The 19,218-nt window shown below is 38.2% G+C and overlaps 1 protein-coding gene across 1 annotated transcript in view; it reads left to right on the forward strand.

Moving 5' to 3' along the window:
- The first annotated feature begins 4,085 nt into the window (after positions 1-4,085).
- The window catches only part of LOC142338673 (uncharacterized), a 62,150-nt gene continuing 47,017 nt past the window's right edge, over positions 4,086-19,218 (forward strand). The window contains exons 1-5 of the mRNA XM_075388541.1: positions 4,086-4,189; positions 8,965-9,034; positions 9,107-9,202; positions 9,551-9,568; positions 10,264-10,440. Coding sequence (XP_075244656.1) covers positions 4,172-4,189; positions 8,965-9,034; positions 9,107-9,202; positions 9,551-9,568; positions 10,264-10,440 — 379 coding nt within the window. The 5' untranslated portion in view covers positions 4,086-4,171. The remainder of the gene's footprint in view (positions 4,190-8,964; positions 9,035-9,106; positions 9,203-9,550; positions 9,569-10,263; positions 10,441-19,218) is intronic.

The raw sequence follows: 19,218 nt of genomic DNA on the forward strand, positions 1-19,218 counted from the left end.
TGATTTCAATTTTATGTTCTGGCTTTTTATTTAGCATTTTGCATTGTTTATAACCTGACGATCAACTCAGAGTTTGAAAACTTTCGTAACAGTTTTAAATTGACAATCCTTTTTCAAATCTTGAAAGTAGACTCTTTTCTGGTTGATTATTCCTTCCCATGTCGTAATGTGGCTGGCTTTGTGCTGGAAGGTAGTGTTTGCCGCGATGAACTTGATCTTGTCTAGGATTTCGGTTAACATTTCTACGTTATCGTTCCTCATTCAACTTCCGAACGAACCTACGGTTCCATCTTTTTTACATCCTCGTTTGTCATTGAAGTCGCCCAGAGTTTTGATGTCTTTCTTTACTTTTGAGTGATTTCAACAGTTCCTCTAGGTCTCGGTAGAATTTATCTGGTTTCTCGGTATTTTTCACTGTTAACCCTATGTGTGGTGCGTAGCTGTTGATAAGCACCATGTGGTTTCTCTTGATATCTATTTTGTAGATGGTCGTTCGATTTTCCTTACCTGGTTTCGTATTCCATTACTCTTTTTCTTAATGGTGATAGAGCGAATCCTGTCGGTGACAATTTTCGCTTTGACCGTTTCTGGTTGTTCTTGATTGTAAAGCCCTGTCCGTGGTGTTGTCTGCACCAATCGAAGAAAAGGATATCCAAGTTTTTCACTTTCGCTTTTGTCTTTTGTGTTTCCTGGAAAGCGTAGATAACGATATTTTTCTCTGATAACGTTTCCAGAATCTTGTTCTTTTTTTTTGAAATGACCCCGGATTTTCCAGGTTCCGGAAACGAATTGTTGTTTCAAACTTACTGGATAGAAACACAGAGCGCGCCCATCACAGTATCCTTCCATCAGTTGTACAGGAGAAGAAGAAGAAGAAGATTGAATTAAGCATCAGATCACACTGACAAATTGTCCAAATTATTTATAGATTGAGAAAATAAACATTAAATTTAATTGTTTAAAATTTTATAGAACTTTTGTAAAGGTGTCAAGTTTGAAAAGTGACTACAATAAAGAATATGGTCGGTTGATAAAAAAATTCTTTCGCAAAATCTGCGCACACATAGGTTTCTCTCCCATTGGTAACAACCTTACATACAACAAAAATTATTGTGCTGTCCATTGGCATAGAATTTGGCTATCACTCTCCTGTGTTTTGGCGGGCAGTCTTTTAATCCTTGTATATCATGAAACATCAATTTGTTTAAAAGCGTTGTGGTTCAGGTATTTGCTTACTCCGCACCAACTTTTCCAAAAAACGGCTTCTACTTTCCGGTAATGTTGTTTTATTTCGAATTCAAAAAGTTCATCTCTAATCAGTATGTTGAAGCTGGAAAAACAATTGAATTGAAGAGGTTTTGTGCTGAGTTGAAGCTGACCTTTAATTTAGTTAGATTTAGATTTAGTTTTTGGTTTATTGAAGCTACTGGCGGATATGTTTTGTTCATTAGATGCTTTAGATGATGACTGGGAGATAACGTGCTTGAAAAAAGTACACCTATAGAACAAAAGGTGTTAGTAAATTCAACTTCTCTTTTCGATATATAGAATTTTTCGTCGACGGCTAAACGGACACTTCTTCTAAATTTTATGCATTTTGTCTTGTTTACATTAATTTTCAAATAATTCCTGCTACAATACGTGTTCAGATCATTCAATTTTTGTTGTAGTTGGCATTGGCTATGGCTCCCAAGTCCTAAGTCATCAGCGTAAAATATAACATCTAGTGCCTTGCATTTCAACTCAAAATATAATTCAGCTATGAATAAACTAAATAAAAGTGGTGAGAGTTTCTCTCCTTGTGCTACTCCTGATTTCTGTTCAATCTCATTTGACAAGAATTCTCCATCAAGGATCTGCTGAAGTTGCAATTTAGCACTGATTGTATTGTGTAGCATGTTCCCGTGGAGCCCCGTTTTTATCAGTTTTGTAAGCAGGAGGTTCCTATTTACGAAGTCAAATGCTTTTTCGTAGTCAATGAAGCAGGCATAGTATTTGCCATTGCAGCTGATGTCATGCTTGATTGCTTTTTTCAAGTGCGAAACTGCGTCGATTGTGGACAGTTTACGTCTGAAACCATATTGACTTGATGGCAGAATTTGATTTCGCTCGACCCATATTCGCAAAAGGTGGTAAATGATACCCGTAAACAACTTGTACATGCAAGATAACAGACTAATGCCTCTGTAGGGACTTGGTTTTGTTTTGCTCCCTTTGACTTTGTACAGTGGTTTATTACATTATAATTTCAAAATTCGTGGTACATTATGCTCCGCAAAACAGAGGTTAAGTAAATGGAATACATATCTTTGCATTGACTGAAAATCTAATTTAATACTAGTGTTGGTTATTCCATCTGGTCCCGCTGCTTTACCAGCTTTTAACTTTGAAGCTTTGTCGGTAATTTCTTCACGTGTTATTGGATCATTCAATTGTCCGGTACATTTCCAGTTTGAAAAACAATAATCGTGGTTTCCTAAGGTTTGCTCGTCTAAGAGCTCATCTGATATTTCGCCCTTAGCTTTAAATAGACCTTCGAAATATGATTCCCAAGTTGGAACTGTAATTCCGAATACTTTTGCTAAAACCTTCTTTGACTTCAGAATTTTCCAAAAGTCTCGCCCCTCTGATTCCGCTTTTCTGATTATGAAACTTTTGCGATCTATGTCATGCATCACTTTGTGTTTTGTGCAAAGTTTCTTAAGGGTCCTTTGTTTTTAAAATAATCAGAGTCTGCTTTATGTCTCTGTCTATATCCAGCTTTCAACTGCTTATGCAATAGGTACAGTTCTCTTTTGAACCCATTCGGTGATTTTCTTTCAGGCCGAACGGTTGCTGATTCATGAATGGCCTTGGCGAATTCGTCATACGATGTGTCTAATGCGTTGCTGATTTTGAACGCTTTTCATTCGTTCGTTCAATTGTTCAACATCGAGTTTACATTTGCTTCCTTCTGTTTTCCGCTATATCATGTCTGCGTTTTAGATCAAAGCAGCAAGAAACCGTCTTGTGCTTTGTTAGGAATGAATTGTTGATCTTTATCTCGTTAAAATGTTCTAAAAGTTCCTTGCTTACGAAAAATAAATCGATAACACTTACCGCACTGGAATTCGTATGTTTTTTCTTCATTGTCGTTAACACTGAATATTCCAATTAATTAAAAATTCGCAGAGTAAGTTGCCTCTTTCCGTTGAGTCGAGTCTGCAATTGAAGTTGCCGCCCAGGATCATACGTGCTCTGCCTTGACAGCATTGAAATGCTTCGGCAAGTGCCTGATATGTTGTCTCTAAATCGGTTTTTGATGGAAAATATGCTACAATTATAATTAGGCTGAATTCTTTCATCTGCAGAGCTAGTAATTTATTGTTTTGATGAAGAACATTGCATGTAATTCTTAATTGTTTACTCAGTGCAATTGCTAAGCCGCTTTGCGGCCGCCCCTTCCCGCTTTTTATCGCCCTTGTGCAGAAGCATGTGAAACCAGGTATTTCAACTGAATTTATACTGAATGTTTCTGTTAATAGTTGTACATGCTTAGTAACATCAGTTGTACTTGCTTATGAAATTACAAGCTTATAAAAATAATTTTTCGATTGAGTTTAAAGTAATGACTATAACATGACAGTATTTTAAAGTGAACCAAAAAGATCAAGTGCATCAGTTATTTCTGAAATATACTGGGTAACAGCACAGAACTTCTGGCAGCAGCGACCAGGAATACTAGTTGGCTGCCTTTCCGATAGGAACCGGTTGATCAATGTGGCAAGTTATTCATATGGTTGCGTGAGGAGATTGCCCAACCTGATAGCCCTTGAGTTTAGAAAATCACTGGTTTTTTAAGGATGTTCTTGTGTCAGGAGGACCTGTTTTTTTTTTCACTTGGTGGACAGAATGAAATAGTTATCGAATTTCTTAGCTAAGTTTTTCTTTATTGAGATCCGTTAATTTCGTGCCAAACCTTCTTATGCTGATTGCGTTAATTGACCGATCCATCGGTTCCTTCTTCAATTATCACAACAAGTATCAGTAAACAATCTTCATTATAGATTACTATGCTGATATAACCCATACGAGATACCGTTAATTGAAATCGGATGTTTAAGTATTTTCCAAAAATTGTAAATGTCTTCTTTAAAATTTTCAGATCAGTAATGTAACGATATCCTCAATCATGGTGCTCGATTCAGATGTAAGTGAACATCTTTTTGCAGAAGATTTTCTGCTTTTCCTCTTCATTTAAAAAATCTTTGTATAAATGCACTCCTGAACCCTTTTACATCACATGTCTGAAGCTGTAACTCAATGGGATAAGCGTGGGATAGAAAAGTCATGCATTAATGCTGCTTTCAAAAAGAAGAAAGCGCACACTATCATCATATTGATGAATAAGTTGTTTCAAATGCTGAACTCATTTTTCACAAAAGTTGCGAGGCACATTTGAGATCCCATTTAGTGTCAGCAATAGAATTATATTGAAGTTGGTTAAACAATCTCCATCTCATTTGCAGTTGAAAAGGGGCGAATGAGGACAGATAGGATAGTACCATCAATCCGAATGCTGTCGGTTCATCTGCAAATGCAATATAGTGCTCTTTTCTGTTATTGCCCCCCCATGTCCGTTTGCACCCCCCCCCCCATTTATACATATTATAGCATATTGGTTTCATTTCATACACTAACATATACAATTATATACAAACGGTATTTACAATTTAATTGTGCAGCCAAGTTTTGAAATTAAGACGTATACGGTAATCAAACTTTGCTTATAATGTAAGCAGACAAAGAATAATCGTGTTTTTAATATTTTTTTCGCTTTTCTTTTGCTGGAATAGCTCTATGGTACTAATTTTTTTGACAACCGGAAACAAAAACTCATCTATTCGCCTACCGGTACCGGCAATTTATTATGACTTAAATAAAGGATCTCTAAGGACCAAAAAGAACATATTTGGGGGTGCAAATAGACTGGCTATATAAGGCTGGGGGGCAATAACAGAAAAGAGCCAAATATAGTGACTCCGAAAACTAGATGAGTTTCCAATACCCCTGCCTGCCCTCTCTATTACCCCTAAATACAAAACATGACTATTCAAGACAAAAGCAGCGTATTCGCCAATAATTACAAGTACGATAATATACGCACCTTGCGAATCATTTGCAAGTGCTCAAACTGCAAGAACTGGACGAAATTAGAATAACGTTCAGTCCAATGGCAATCTAAAAACTAGGGGGGGGGGGGGGGAATAGAATAGATCCGATTTTTTGTACTCTAAATTTAATTTTTGCCAAGAGATAACAGCTGCATTTCGACTCAAAGTTGTGTTAACATTCAAAAGATTGATTGGCCGGGAAAAATATTTCGAATAATTTCTTCAGATTTTGCTTGGGAATTGATTTGTTCATCCCGTTCTGCTGATTTGAACAAGAGTTCTAAAATTAGAGGGAGAATTAGTTTTGGTACTTCGCGTGCACTGTTAAGCTTTGATTTGGCGCGCTTTAATTTTACGCAGTACAATTGTTTGGATCTTTGCCGTTTGCGCCCCCACAGGACATTAAGTACCATCAATTATAGTTTCGTCTGAGCTCATGTGACCTAACCTCAACAAACACCGAGAACTATTATGCCCTTCCCTCTAAAATTTCATATGTAATTCATATCGAGAACAATCAAAAAAGTTTATCAACAAACAAACAATACTCTCAGGAAGGTACAACACTGGCTGAACCCCATTGCAAAGTCGATATATGGGATTAACATAAACCCTTAAACCCTTTAATTGAACTTCATGACTTTTTCACAGTTCAAAAGTGTTATGCGGACAATGGTAACGCTACGCTGTCGGCGGGTCTTTTAATAATCTGAAAGAACTTTTTGACGGTTTCTTACCTATTGCCATCTTATTACTAATGAACATCTGCAGATTTTTGTTAATGTGGAAGGGGAAGTATTTAAGTATTTGACGGTTGTAGTGTATTGGATAGTGTTATAGGTCCTGATAATGGAAAAAGAAATTTTTAGAGAGATCACTAAGACAGCAGAAGTTTTTGTTAAAAATCTTATGCAAATTTTTCACCTCAAAATATATGTCAATCGTCCATTTCATCGGTTCAGCATAAATTGACATTTTTAGTTCGTACAACCCTCAATTTTGAAGACTTGTTAAAAGAATGTGGAGACATCAATCAACAATGAGCTTTTTTTGATTCGAGCCCACAAACAAAAATACCAGAATATATTTTCGTTGCCGACAAGGCAGGCTAGCCTAAACATATTCAAACGTGCAGACCGTTTTAAGGGATAGGAACGATCAGTCCGACTTTCACATCCCTTATCCTTATCCGAAGCCGAACTAAAGCAACTGCAAATCTTATGCGGAATGAAATATCAATTCGTTATCAGATGAAATTGATATCAAATGGAAGAAGACATTAATTAAGAGCGAATTGATTAAGAACGAGTTTCGCTCACTTGACTTAGCTAGTGAAGAAGCCGCATCAGGTGGTTCGCTATGCTATTGAATCGATATCAAGTAGACATAACGAAAAGCGAGTTTCGTTATTGCATTGCCCTTTGCTATGATCGTGAACTAGTAAAGATTCCTTCTTTATCTGCATGTAATAAAATTTTCACCGTGGCACATGCTCTCCATCGTCCAAAAGGAGGATACACCCATATGAGACATAATGACATTCGCGATTTCTTTTCGAATCTGTTAAGTGATGTTGAGATTGATTGTGATTTTCAGCTGTTGCAAGGGGAGACATTTGCTTTTAAATCAACGACAAATGATAATGATGCAAGATTTGAAATTAATTCTAGCAGACGTTAGGCATCAATCCAGGTTCAACCAAACATATATTGATGTTTAATTTTCAACCCGCTATCAAAAAGTTGTCCCCAAAAGCAGTACCAAAGCCTACCAGTATTACCAATTTATTAAAAAAGAACAAATATGAACAAAGAATAATTGATGTTTTTTATGCAACGTTTTGCCTTCTTGTCTCTGCGTGCACTGGTGGAGCTGTCCCATCCGCTTCTAAAGCGCTTGTTGTGGGATTGTTGATACTTCTACGGGAGCTGCTGTTGGAGAAGGGAGGCTGTTAGTTTGACTCATCTACTCTCGCCTTCAGTTCTTGGTTTTCAATGGTTGTCTTTCTTTTGTTTTTACTTTTTCCTCAACTGATGTGTGTTTGTTATTTTTTCTTTTTATTGATAGATTTGAAAAATACGAAATGCTATATGATGATGAAGTGCTGGGAGGGACGAGAACCAGCCATTATTCACGCAGTTTGGGGAGGGCCATTTCTTAATCTAGTTGTTTTTAAGTTTGATAGTCCGCCATAGTTTGATGTAACAATTTGGACACCGTTATCACATTTCGATTCTACCATTCAAAACTGATTAGTCAAAGTGTCTAGTTTTTATCACAAATTCTTTGTTTAACTATCACTTACAAGTATGACTTGTGGATTTCTGACTTTTGATATCGCATTACTATGATTCAACATGAAATTTATCTTTTCAGGAGGCTCCACATCAATTTTGTTCGGAATATTTGAGCACATGTCAATTTTCGAGTTGCACCGCAACACCTAGAGTTAAAAATATGGGGTTTCTGATTATGCTGGGTGATATGCTACACTAGCTGCCAGAAACATTTTATTATTTGATCCTTCGAACTTAAATGTGTTCTGCTTAGTTTTATCTTTTTTTTGCTCTTTTTTTCAGTTAGTTTTTGATACTGCACATGATGTATTAATGTTTGTTCGATAGAACGCCTTTAAAATAAATTTTAGAGCTTACCTATTGAAAAAGAACAAAGTGAAAATACAAAAAGACCAAATACCAATGGGACGGGCAATATACTTGTAGTAATAGTGTAGTCTTCCGGGATAGCTCCAGCGTTTTGTCACCCTTAGATATCATATTTCATTTGCGTCAGTTTTTGAGAGGATTCCAGCTGCCGCACCTGCATAATGTCGTTCACGTGAACAGCTGAGACTTGGCGTAGAACTTCATCAATTGATTCTAGTACATTTTCGACTGGACTGATTTTGATAAAGGTGCGTTTGTACATTTTACCAGCACATTCCTTAGTTCGCTAGATCGATAGAAATCCAGGTCTGCTTTTCGAAGTTTTGTTTTTTTTGCAGTACCAACTGGTCTCATTCATACTGTCTCGTTGTGATCTTGTTTTCATTTTCTGATGGTGTTTTGGTTGAGCTATATGTGACAAGACTATGAAAAGCTAACTCATACTTTGCATTGGCGAGATTGCTTGGTAATTGTGCCGTTCCATGTACAGCGATTTAATTTTTATTGAGGCGTCCTTGTTTTCCCAGTAAGAGAGCCTCAAAAACTAATTGCTGGCGACTCTATGTACACGCTGTTTCGTGCATTAGGTTTTGATCGGTCCGACCCAAGTCTGATTACCCTATGTTTGGCAATAGATAACCGTTGTATGCAATTGCTTAGATAACCAATCTCGCATTGTGAGTCATATCATGTCGAATTAATTTCAGAGCATTAATAAATTTGTTAGTTCTGTTCTGTTCGAGCAGTTTATAATTTCACGTTAGCGATTTTTATACAAGAATATCAAGATCTTTCTGCTAGCTTTAAAAAGCTAGCAGAAAGATCTGTTGCCTTTTTCTTGCTGTTGCCTTTTTCTATTGTTGCCTTTTTCTACTGCTACTCAGATTATCAATTTTCGTACGGTTGCCTTTTTATACTGCTACTCAGATTATCAATTTTCGTACGGTTTGGCGGCTGTTTTGGAAATCATTTTCCTTTTTCATTTTTGAGGATGCGTTTGATGCTATGTTAGATGCTGATGATATGTTTTTCACGTGAATGTGGATGATTTTGAGTTTTTATTGGGCTAATGTAATATCTTAAAATGGGTTTCGAACGCTTACCAGGCATTATCCAAGAGCATGATATAATTTTGTGCCTTTTAGACCACTTTCATGGATGGAAGTGAGAGTACGGTGAGCACGACCAAACCCCGTCAAAAGAAGAAAAAATTTAGTATGTTTTCAGTCGTTTTATTGGTGCTAACTGCATCTTGTATTAATTGATTATATTTCCATGATTGTTTAGACTCTCCATACAAAACAAAGTCTGGTCTGCCCAAGCAATTTGATCCGGACAAGCGGCGAGAGCAATGGCTGAAAGACCTGAGAAGCGGAAATGGGAGTAAGTGTTTAAAACCAAAAACCTGAAGCAGGTTTTCTTGTAAAACTGGATTTCATTTAAAGTTTCATGATTACATTGTATGATTAAAGTACAGTTACATGCAGTTTGTAAAATTCATAATTGAAAATTTGACGGGAAATAAAAGTTATTTAAAAAAGTGCTCTTCATTTTTTACCGATAATATTTTTATACAAATTTTCCAAAATATCCGCTCCCCCGATGACTTTTTTTATAGCTTTAAAGTTAGATCGGTTGATGTTTTTGTACACCTGGTACAATATAATACTAAAGAACTCAAAGTTCCCTATATTTTGTTTTGTTTTTTAACTCCTTTCTTGTCCGTTTCAGGGACGATGTCTGGTCGAGGTAAGTCAGTGTGGTCTCATTAACTTTTCTAATTAACTCAATGGACATATTTATGCTACTTGATTTTATCTCTGTTTGGCGCTTGTTGAACGAGCTTTTCAATGCATACCTGCCAAGCAAGCACACTTCACGCGTCAAGTTGATTTTGGCTACGTTAGTAGATCTTTGCCGTTGAATTTTCTGCTACTGCCAATGTTTTTCAGTAAACACTATGGTACGGCCTCATTGTTATTTGAGAGATTTTTGACAACAAATATTAATCATACCAATAGCGTACTTTTTGATAGACGTCTCTTTGTTTACAGAATTGTTATTTATTATTAGTACATGCAGGTTTCTAGCATGAGGTATGGAATAAATAACTATAGTACGATGTGGCCCAATAATTTAAAACCCATTGTTTGCTAATGTTCTAAAATACCGCCCCAGTGAGTGCGCGAAATATTTGAATAGGTCTCGGGGTCCATGTTCAAATTTGAATTTAATTACACTGAAGTGTTCAATTTCACCGTAATTCGACGATTGTTACTTGTATAAAAAAGTTCATTCCGGATAATCAGCTCGAATAATCAGTTGTTCACAGTTCCTAGAAAAATGGTGCCACTTTTCTTTTTGATATCATAGGCGACAGAATAGCAATGGTTGTCAAGCCGATAAATACTTAGCATATTTTTTAATGTTTAAATCTATTTCAGCAATTACTGGGACGACAGGAACGGGAGGGGCGTCAACTTCAAGGTCAGGCAAGAGTACTACAAGTGCAGTCGGTTCAGCCAGGTCAGTCAAGGTCACAGTCAACACAGACGCAGACGATGCAGCGTTTCTTAGCACATCAAAATACCTACAGAAGAAACTGCTGGAAAATCACATCGGTGAGTTCTCAAGTTATTAATGAAAAACAGAACGGAAGGTTTAGTGATCAGAAAATTAACCTTGAGGTCGTACTTTCAAAGCAAAATTTTGAAGTGTATTTTTAAAAAAAATTACAGCTGTTTTATGTTCCCAGAAACTCAGTTTTTGACATCTAACTAGCTAACTAAGTAGTAGTGAAAAATGGGGTGGTCTACCGCACAGATATAGGATCCCTCCCTACCCAGTCTCGAACCTACGCCAAAATCACTCTATCTAACACCTAGAAAGCTGCCTACTCCCTTGAGCTACAAAACCCAAATACTGCTAACATTGTATCACTATTTACGGTTATTGGATTTTGTAACACAATTCTTTAAAACAATTCAAAATACCGCAAATTCTAAGGCAACTTGGCCCAGATGGTACGTCATTATGACCAACGGGGCTAAGTTGCCTTCTTGTAACCAAAATTACTTTTTATCATGATTGAACAAACAATGCTATCACAATTTTGGAATTTTATCTGAGTTCGAATAAATAAGCCACCCTATAAATACTAAGCTCCAAAACTTACAATCACTCAATTTCAGCAGTTACCATGAATAGCTGTCCAGAAAATTCAGATAACTTTCGATTCATAGTCTACAGTGCTCAAGTCCTCATTCCCTCTCAGTTTCCATTCGATTCAAACAGCAAGAGACGCAAGACCGACCAACGAGAGGCCAGTCAGACAACCCAAGTTCAGCCAAAAGGCCTTGCACACTGGATTGATCAGTTCACAGAATGGCAATTTGCTGTTGTTAACCATGAGCCAGAAAAGACTCAACAGCATTTCAGATGGTGCGACGACATCTCATTTGAGCACCAACACATTCTGGTCTATACAAACGATAATCCAAAACATATGGAGAAGATTATCAAATCCTATATTCGCCATGAAAGCAAAATCCTCTTTGAGATCAAGGCAAGAATTTTTGCACCATCAAGCGCGTTTCAGACGTTCAATCAGCAATTCTTGCGTCTCAACATATCAGACATTACAAGACGGGGAGACATCTTCGAGCAATTCACAAGAAACGCTGATACCGTAAGGGACATTTCACCCAAAAGATGTAGCGCAATGGAGACAGTGTGGGAAATTGAACGATCTTGCCCGAATCGGCGATTAGAGCCAGCAGGCATGACGGAATATCAGAGAAGAATTCTGACGAAAATTGAAAGCCTTGAGAGTACCGATTCTCCGTTCAAGAACACTTTAGAAGACTACATTGATATATTGGCGACTGGCTGGGGATCAATTTACAGATCGGATCACTCGGTCTACTTGGAAGTTCAATGTGGAATGAATAATGCGCAGTGTACTTGCTGGGAATGTTGGGACGCTCCTTTAGAGGAGGACTGGGAGAACAAGGCGCGCAAAGAAGAGGTGGAAAATTCCGATGAATCATCTAAACAAACAAAGAAAAACTGATAAAAAAAACTGTAACTATAAACACCATTTTCTTTATATACACTCTGTAAATCAGTTGGTTGGGGCATTTGAATGATAAACATTCCTGATATTAATAAAGTATTGAACAACTTTGAAATTGTTTCCAAGCATTTTCCTAGGAACGAAACAACAAAGAATGCCTTTTTGGCAGTTTGTATGTTCATTGAACCAAATTCTGATCTCCAGGTCATCAACAAACTGGCCCCACATGGTGGATTGATAGGACCTGGTGATAGCAGACTTCATAAATATCTCAAGCATTTTAAAATTTTGAGAACGCATGCTGCATTTCATGATGCCTTTGGGTTCATGAAAGAACAATACGCAACAGGGCCCGGCTATGTATACATTGTTTCAAACATTCCTAGCCATTTTCTTTTCGGGCACGTTACCGGTGTTCTTTTTTGGACAATATTCAAACTAGTTTTTCGGTCCTATTTTGATGCGTTGCCATTTTAGATGACTAGCAATAACTTAGATAACTTTACACTGCATATTTCAAAGCTCGCAGCTTTGCAATTTTTAAACAAAAATCAGAATGAAGAAATTATTTTGCGGAAACTGTGTTGGAAAAAGGTGGGTCAGAGATGTGTTCCCGTTCAAACCGAAATTGATCTTACTCGAGATGAAATTGAACTGCTAATTGAGGCAGCTAAACTGTTGGAATACTTTGTCGCTATATCACAGCAATCGAATAAGACGCCAACACCTGAGCCACCGCCTAGGAGTACACAATAGTCATGGCCGACTCACCGGATTGTCAGTTGGATTTTGCCAGTAAGATTATTTTTGATGATAACAATGAGGAGCGCCCACCGTGGAAACTGTGTGGAAACATTGAAAGATCTTTGGTATTTTATAGTATTCACATCTTTCTTTTGATTGGAGCGATTGCAACGAGCCTTTGCTTTCTGTTCATCAATAAGTTCTCAACCGAAAGACCAGAAATTTGGTCGCTTTTAGCATTTAGTATTGGCTGTTTTATTCCCACACCCAAATGAATAAAGTTATTGTAACGGAACCTCATTTGATGATGGTGGTCGTCGGACCCAGTGGATCAGGAAAAACACGCCTGGTTGCAGATATCCTCATCAAACAAGAACGTTTATTTTCTCCCAGCTTTGACAAAGTGACATATGTATATCAGCATTGGCAAAAAGTTTATACAGAGCTTGCCAATATTCTTGACACAAAAATAGGTTTCATTCATGGACTTGATTGGAACAAAATCAACTCTACTTATGAGAAAAATCGTCAACTAGTGGTTTTCGACGATGTGTACAATGAAGCCAGCGAACAAGAAGAATTTTTAAACCTAGTTATTTCTGGTCGCCATCAAAACAGACACGCAATTTTATTGAAGCATAATTTGTATCAAAAAAGTAAAAACTCAAAAACAATCGATCTTAATGTTACGCATATGCTTTTGCTGAAAAACCCCAGAGATATTATACAAATTGACGTTCTTGGCCGCCAATTGGGCAGCCGTAATCTTTTATTGTCAGCGTATAAAACTGCAACTAAGGAACCATTTGGACATTTGTTGATTGACCTGGATCCTCGATGCTGTGAGCAGCTACGGTTATGTTCAAACTTGACGGACAATTTTACAATATTTTACAGTTCACAAACTTTAGATAATAAAATTCAACTCGATGAATCATTCACATCATCTGACTACTTTCAAACTGCTTATGGGCTTCAAACCTGTACTGAAGCGTTTCGCAATTCTCCATCTTCATAATGAGTTTATAAAGTTTCTACTGGACTGTATTTATAACATTGTTCATGGGAATGTCTCATTAGCTCAAACTACTTTAAATGAGAGCAAATTAAAAAAATTTAAAAACATTTTAACATTTGTTTGTAATAAGAAAGTGAAGTTCAGTCAGAAACAAAAACTTCTCGCAACCAAGCAGGGATTGCAGCTAATTAAAATAATTTATGAGCCCGTTCAAAATCATTTTAAAGATGAGCAAGCAAACTAAAGTAGAAGCAAAAAAGTTTTTACTTATTTCATTACAAACCTATAACGAGCTGTTGAACGGAAACAAAACAGTACAAGATAGCCAGACCTCAACCTCCACCACTAAAGAATACTTACTTTCTCACAGCAACAAAAACAACCAAACAGACGTTGCAGCTCAATTGAGTGTTGCAGCCACCCTCAATCAAGTACCTAAGCCTGGTGGGTCAAACCAAGAAACAGATGAAATGGTAGCTAGGGAACATCAGCAAAATAATTTGAGTTCGGACGAAGCAAACGAAATAGTAGAACAACTATTATCAACTGGACTGTCAAGTGGGAAAATTGAAAAATCAAAAGCAATAATCAAATTGTTGCAGAAATCAGAAACAATAGCAATTGACAAGCAAACAGGAAAATTACAAAACAAATCCGGAGGACCTCCATCAGACAGCAATTTATTTCAACTTTTGATGAACATTCAGCATCCCACAAAAAAATTTTCACCTGCAGACCTTGAATTGATTAGAGCATTGAAAATTGCTCAACACTTATTTGCAAATACAAACGCCAAGGCAGTCAGCCCTAAACTTACGAGAGATTCGAACACCACATGGCTTTCCATGTTTTCTCCCAGATACTGAACATCTCAACACTACACCTTCTTATTGAATTGCTCCTAATACTTGCCGGAGTGGAGAGAAACCCGGGACCAGTCAGGAAACTCAAATGTGGAAGCTGCAAGAAACTTTTGGGGAAAAGTACAAAAAACGACCGCTTTTCTACTGCACAATATGCGGTTGGGTGCATTACCAGTGCTCTGGCTTACAAAATGTAAATGACTACAACAGCAGAACTTTTACTTGCACAAAATGCAGAAATGAAAGGGTAATCTCATCAGCAATCACCCATAGTCGTGGCCTACAAATTGCACAAAAATTCTATACCAACTCAAACTACCCCTCAGCCTACGGCAGTGTCAATAGATTGATGAAAGAAACCGGACTAAAGCGGAAAACTGTAGAGACCTATCTGAAAACAAACTCAACATACACCAAGTTCAAACAAACTAGGCACCGTTTTCCCCGACTGAAGGTGCAATCATACCGCTTGAATGAAATTTGGTCCCTTGATCTCGCAGATATGCAATCACTATCTGCCGACAACCGAAACACCAGATATTTACTAGTCGCTGTGGACACATTAAGTCGTTTCCTGCGTGTTCAACCAATGAAAAACAAATACGCCACCACAACTAGGAGAGCTTTTGCAACAATGACAACAAAAATCAGACCAGAGAAAGTGTGGACTGACGATGGGAAGGAATTTTTAGGCTCTTTCAAACAGTTTTGCGAACAGAAAAAAATAATTCTCTACCAAACAAGAAACGAAAAGAAAAGCGCTTTTGCAGAACGAAACATCCGATCAATCAAGTCTCTGATTTACAAGTACTTGAATGAAAACCATACAAGCAGCTACATAGATAACTTACAAAACGTTGTCAATGTAATCAACTCGCGTGTAAACAGAGTGACTGGTCTCGCTCCGAAAAAAGTGACCAAGCAACATACAAGCTTCTTGGTATCCCTCACATTGAACGAGAAGATCCAAAAACCAAAATTTTCAGTTGGTGAAACGGTTCGGATAAAGAGAAATATTAAAACGTTTCATCGTGGTTATCAGATACAATTCAGTCACGAGATATTTCGAATAGATAAGGTCCTCACACTCAACCCTCCAACATACCGTGTAGTTTCCCATGAAACAAGTGAAGCGATAGACGGCAGATTTTACGAAGCTGAACTAACAAAATATTCCGAAATTTAATATGACATCATTAGACAGCCTTAGAAGTTTCACAATAAATTTAATTTCAAACTCGTCCACAAACACTTACCCCGGCAACACAATGGCATCTTTTACCAACTTGTTGCCAAAAACAATTGATCTCAACAAAAAATTTGGCCGCTGGCAAGTGGCATTGCTCGAAATTTCATGGCCCGCTAAATTTCAAAACGTTACACAAGGATTACTAGAAACTAATCATGGGGAATCAGAGTCCTCTGAAGATGATAACGATGATCATGACGATGATGGCGATAAGGTAATAGAGCCAACAAGTGCTGACGAGCTCTACGTTGACATAGGCCGTCGTCGGCGTCGACCTACAGGTGCGACGGACAGTCCTGCAAAAATTTCCAACTCGAGATGCACAATTGACACTGGCTACTACCCATCGATTGATCATTTGATGAGCAAAATTTTTGTTAAGAGTTTTCGATCAAGACACGCAACTGATTGGCCTTACAATTGGTGTATATCAAGTCACAGTCAAAAGCTAAAAATATTGCCACGAGGACACCAAAAAGATGATTTCCAGTCTACAGAAAACGAGGAGGACGGTTTTCTGACAGCCGCCAGCTCAAGTGAAGATGAAGGCCAACAGACATGGAACGGAACAAAACCCTTTGAAACACCATTTAGTATAGAACTCATTTCCAGTGACCTTCAAAATATTCTTGGTACAGACATTCTTAAAGTTGGCGTCAACCCAAAATTTCCAGTTGACATTTCAGGTGGGCGCCATACAATGTTTGTCTATTGTGACCTCATACAGGATGAAATACTGGGCAACACTTTCACATCACTTCTTAGATCAATTGCGATCAACAGTACATCAAATAGGAAACTAGACGAGGTAGCAACTATTTGTCACCAATCCTTCTCAAACCTGCAGTGGAAAGATGTAGTCAAGTCATCATTTCAATCAATAACCATAACTATTCGCGATGAAACAGGCCAACTTATGCCTTTTCTATCAATAGGTCGCAGCTGGCTGACTCTGAAATTCCAACTTTTGCCCCAATAAAAATCATTTATCCCATTACGAACACAAAAACCAGTCGCTCATGGACGCACATTACGACGCTCAAATTTCAAGAAATCAAGACAATTTTGTTACCCATGTAGGCCCTGCCAGACAATTTGGTTCAGGTGCCGCTGGTCTTGGTGCTCTAGCTGTGCGTATTGGCCGTTGCACATTACCTCTTTTGAAAAAATACGCATTGCCGATTGCCAAGAAGGTTGGACGGAATCTAGTCAGTGCAGCAATTCCAGAAATTGGTCAGATGATAGCCGGAAAAAAGAAGCTAAAAGCTGTTGCGAAAGATTCGATCAAAAAATCAGTTTCAAAAACAATCTCGGACTCCGTGAAGCCGTCCCGCTCGCGTGCGGCGCCGAAAGGACCGCGCTCCACGCACGCATCGGGCGCCCGGGCCCGCGTCGCCGCGCCGTCCGTACGCCCGGTGGCGGGCGGGAGCCCCCCCCCCAGGGAATCCTTATCAGCAAATACACGAGAGATAAGAAAGACAACCTCTCGCAAGCGGACTGCAAAAACGATCAACGGCAGCACTTTTAAAAATTCAAAAGCCAAACGCAGTCGAACTGATATTTTGTCAAACATAAAGTACTAAATGACCGAGTTTACGACCTTAGCAGCAGATATTGCCAACCCTGTAACACATACAGCGCTAGATTTTTTCGAAAAACCCAATGTTCTTGTTAATTATGAAAGCGGATTCGACCAGGAAATCTACCCACAAGTTGGTTCTCGAGGTCCAACCTTGGATTTTCTGATTTGTGGAGATCAACGCAATTGCATCGACCTCAATTTTTTACAATTAGGACTTCAAGTGGCTATTTACACGCCCGATGGAAAAGATCGTATCAAGGCTAGCGACGCAAGCAAGGTTGTTTTTGCAAATAACGCGCTACACAGTCTGTTTTCACAAGTTGAAGTATACGCTAATGGAATTCTGATTTCGGACAGCAACAACACGTACCATCATCGCGCTGTTTTGGAGACCGAGTTGACAACAAACAGTGATAGTAAGGAGACTTGGGCAGCTTGTCAGGGATACACTTACGATCCAGAACCCTCATCAGATGCCAATAAATCAGAATGGCTGCAATACCGCTTAAAGGACACATTGACCGGCGACTACACGTTCAATTTCTATGGCTCTCTCTATGTGGATTTTTTCAGTTGCGAAAAACTAATGCTCCCGGAAGTTGACATTCGAATAAAACTCTACCGAGCCAGTAATGAGTTCAGTCTGATTAGCTTAGGTGACGACTCAGACAAAATGTTTACAGCAGTTATTGAAAAAGCCTCGCTGTTCGTTCGCAAAATTACTGTGACCGAGTCCGTTCGGCTTTCAATTGAAAGGGCACTGCTAAAAGCTCCTGCAAGGTATCCTTATATAGAATCCTTGTGCAAAAGCTTCATCATGCAATCTGGACAAAACTCTTTTGTTAAAGAGTCCATATTTGGAACTGAGCCAATCAGACGCTTAACGTTGTGCATGGTCGCGAACGACAAGTTTAGAGGTTCGAAGGACACAAACCCGTTCTTGGATCACAAGTACGACATGAAACGAATCGAAATAATACGCGGTAACGGCTTACCAATAGCAGGCACTCCCGTCGACACAGAGAACAATGTCCGCATATATCACAACAGTTTAACGGCTCTGGGATTTAAAAACGGTGGAAACAAAATTTCTCTGAAGGATTTTGCAAACAAATTCATTGTAACCTTTGACCTGACATCATCACAGGAGGCGTCTAAAAACCTCACATTATTCCCCGAATTGACAGGAGCACCAATAACCCTCAAATTATTTTTCTCTGAACTTCTCCCAGAGGCAGTTGAACTTTTTTTGATTGGAGAAAGGTTCAGTCAGGTCTTTATTGACGCAAAAAGAAACATCTCCAAAAACCAAACTATTTTCAATGGATAACGTGTCTATTAAGAAAGTAGCTAAAAAGTTTTGTCTCCTAAAGTTTACTTTTGGAGGCGTATGGTCGGCCAACAATTTTCCAAAAATAGCACAACGCAGCGCTCGTTTCCAAATAATAAACACTTCCCCTTCTTATATGAGGGGAACACATTGGATACTGATTGTTGCTATTCATTCAACCTTTTCTGGAACTACTACAAACTCAAATAAGAGGCGGCGTGGTAGAGAGAGTCATGTTAAGCCAGCAAAGAAGTCAATAACTAATATAGTAATTTGGAATAGCTTGCCAATTCCACTAAGTTTCTAGGTCGATTTCTACGAAAGGGTGCATATTATTTATTCAAATTGTGACAAATATACTATTCATGAAATTGCCTCATCACCTCATCCACAATCCCAATCTTCCAATTTGTGTGGCATGTACTGTCTTTACACCGCATTGAAAATTTTTGAAAAAACTGGACATGCCTACTACAATGACTCAAAAGACTGCATAAGTGCGATGAAGCAATTTCGACACCTTGTTGAGAGCGCAGTT

The sequence above is a fragment of the Convolutriloba macropyga genome, chromosome 1, assembly GCF_964194025.1.
Source record: "Convolutriloba macropyga chromosome 1, txConMacr16.3, whole genome shotgun sequence".
In the NCBI taxonomy this organism is placed as follows: domain Eukaryota; kingdom Metazoa; phylum Xenacoelomorpha; order Acoela; family Convolutidae; genus Convolutriloba; species Convolutriloba macropyga.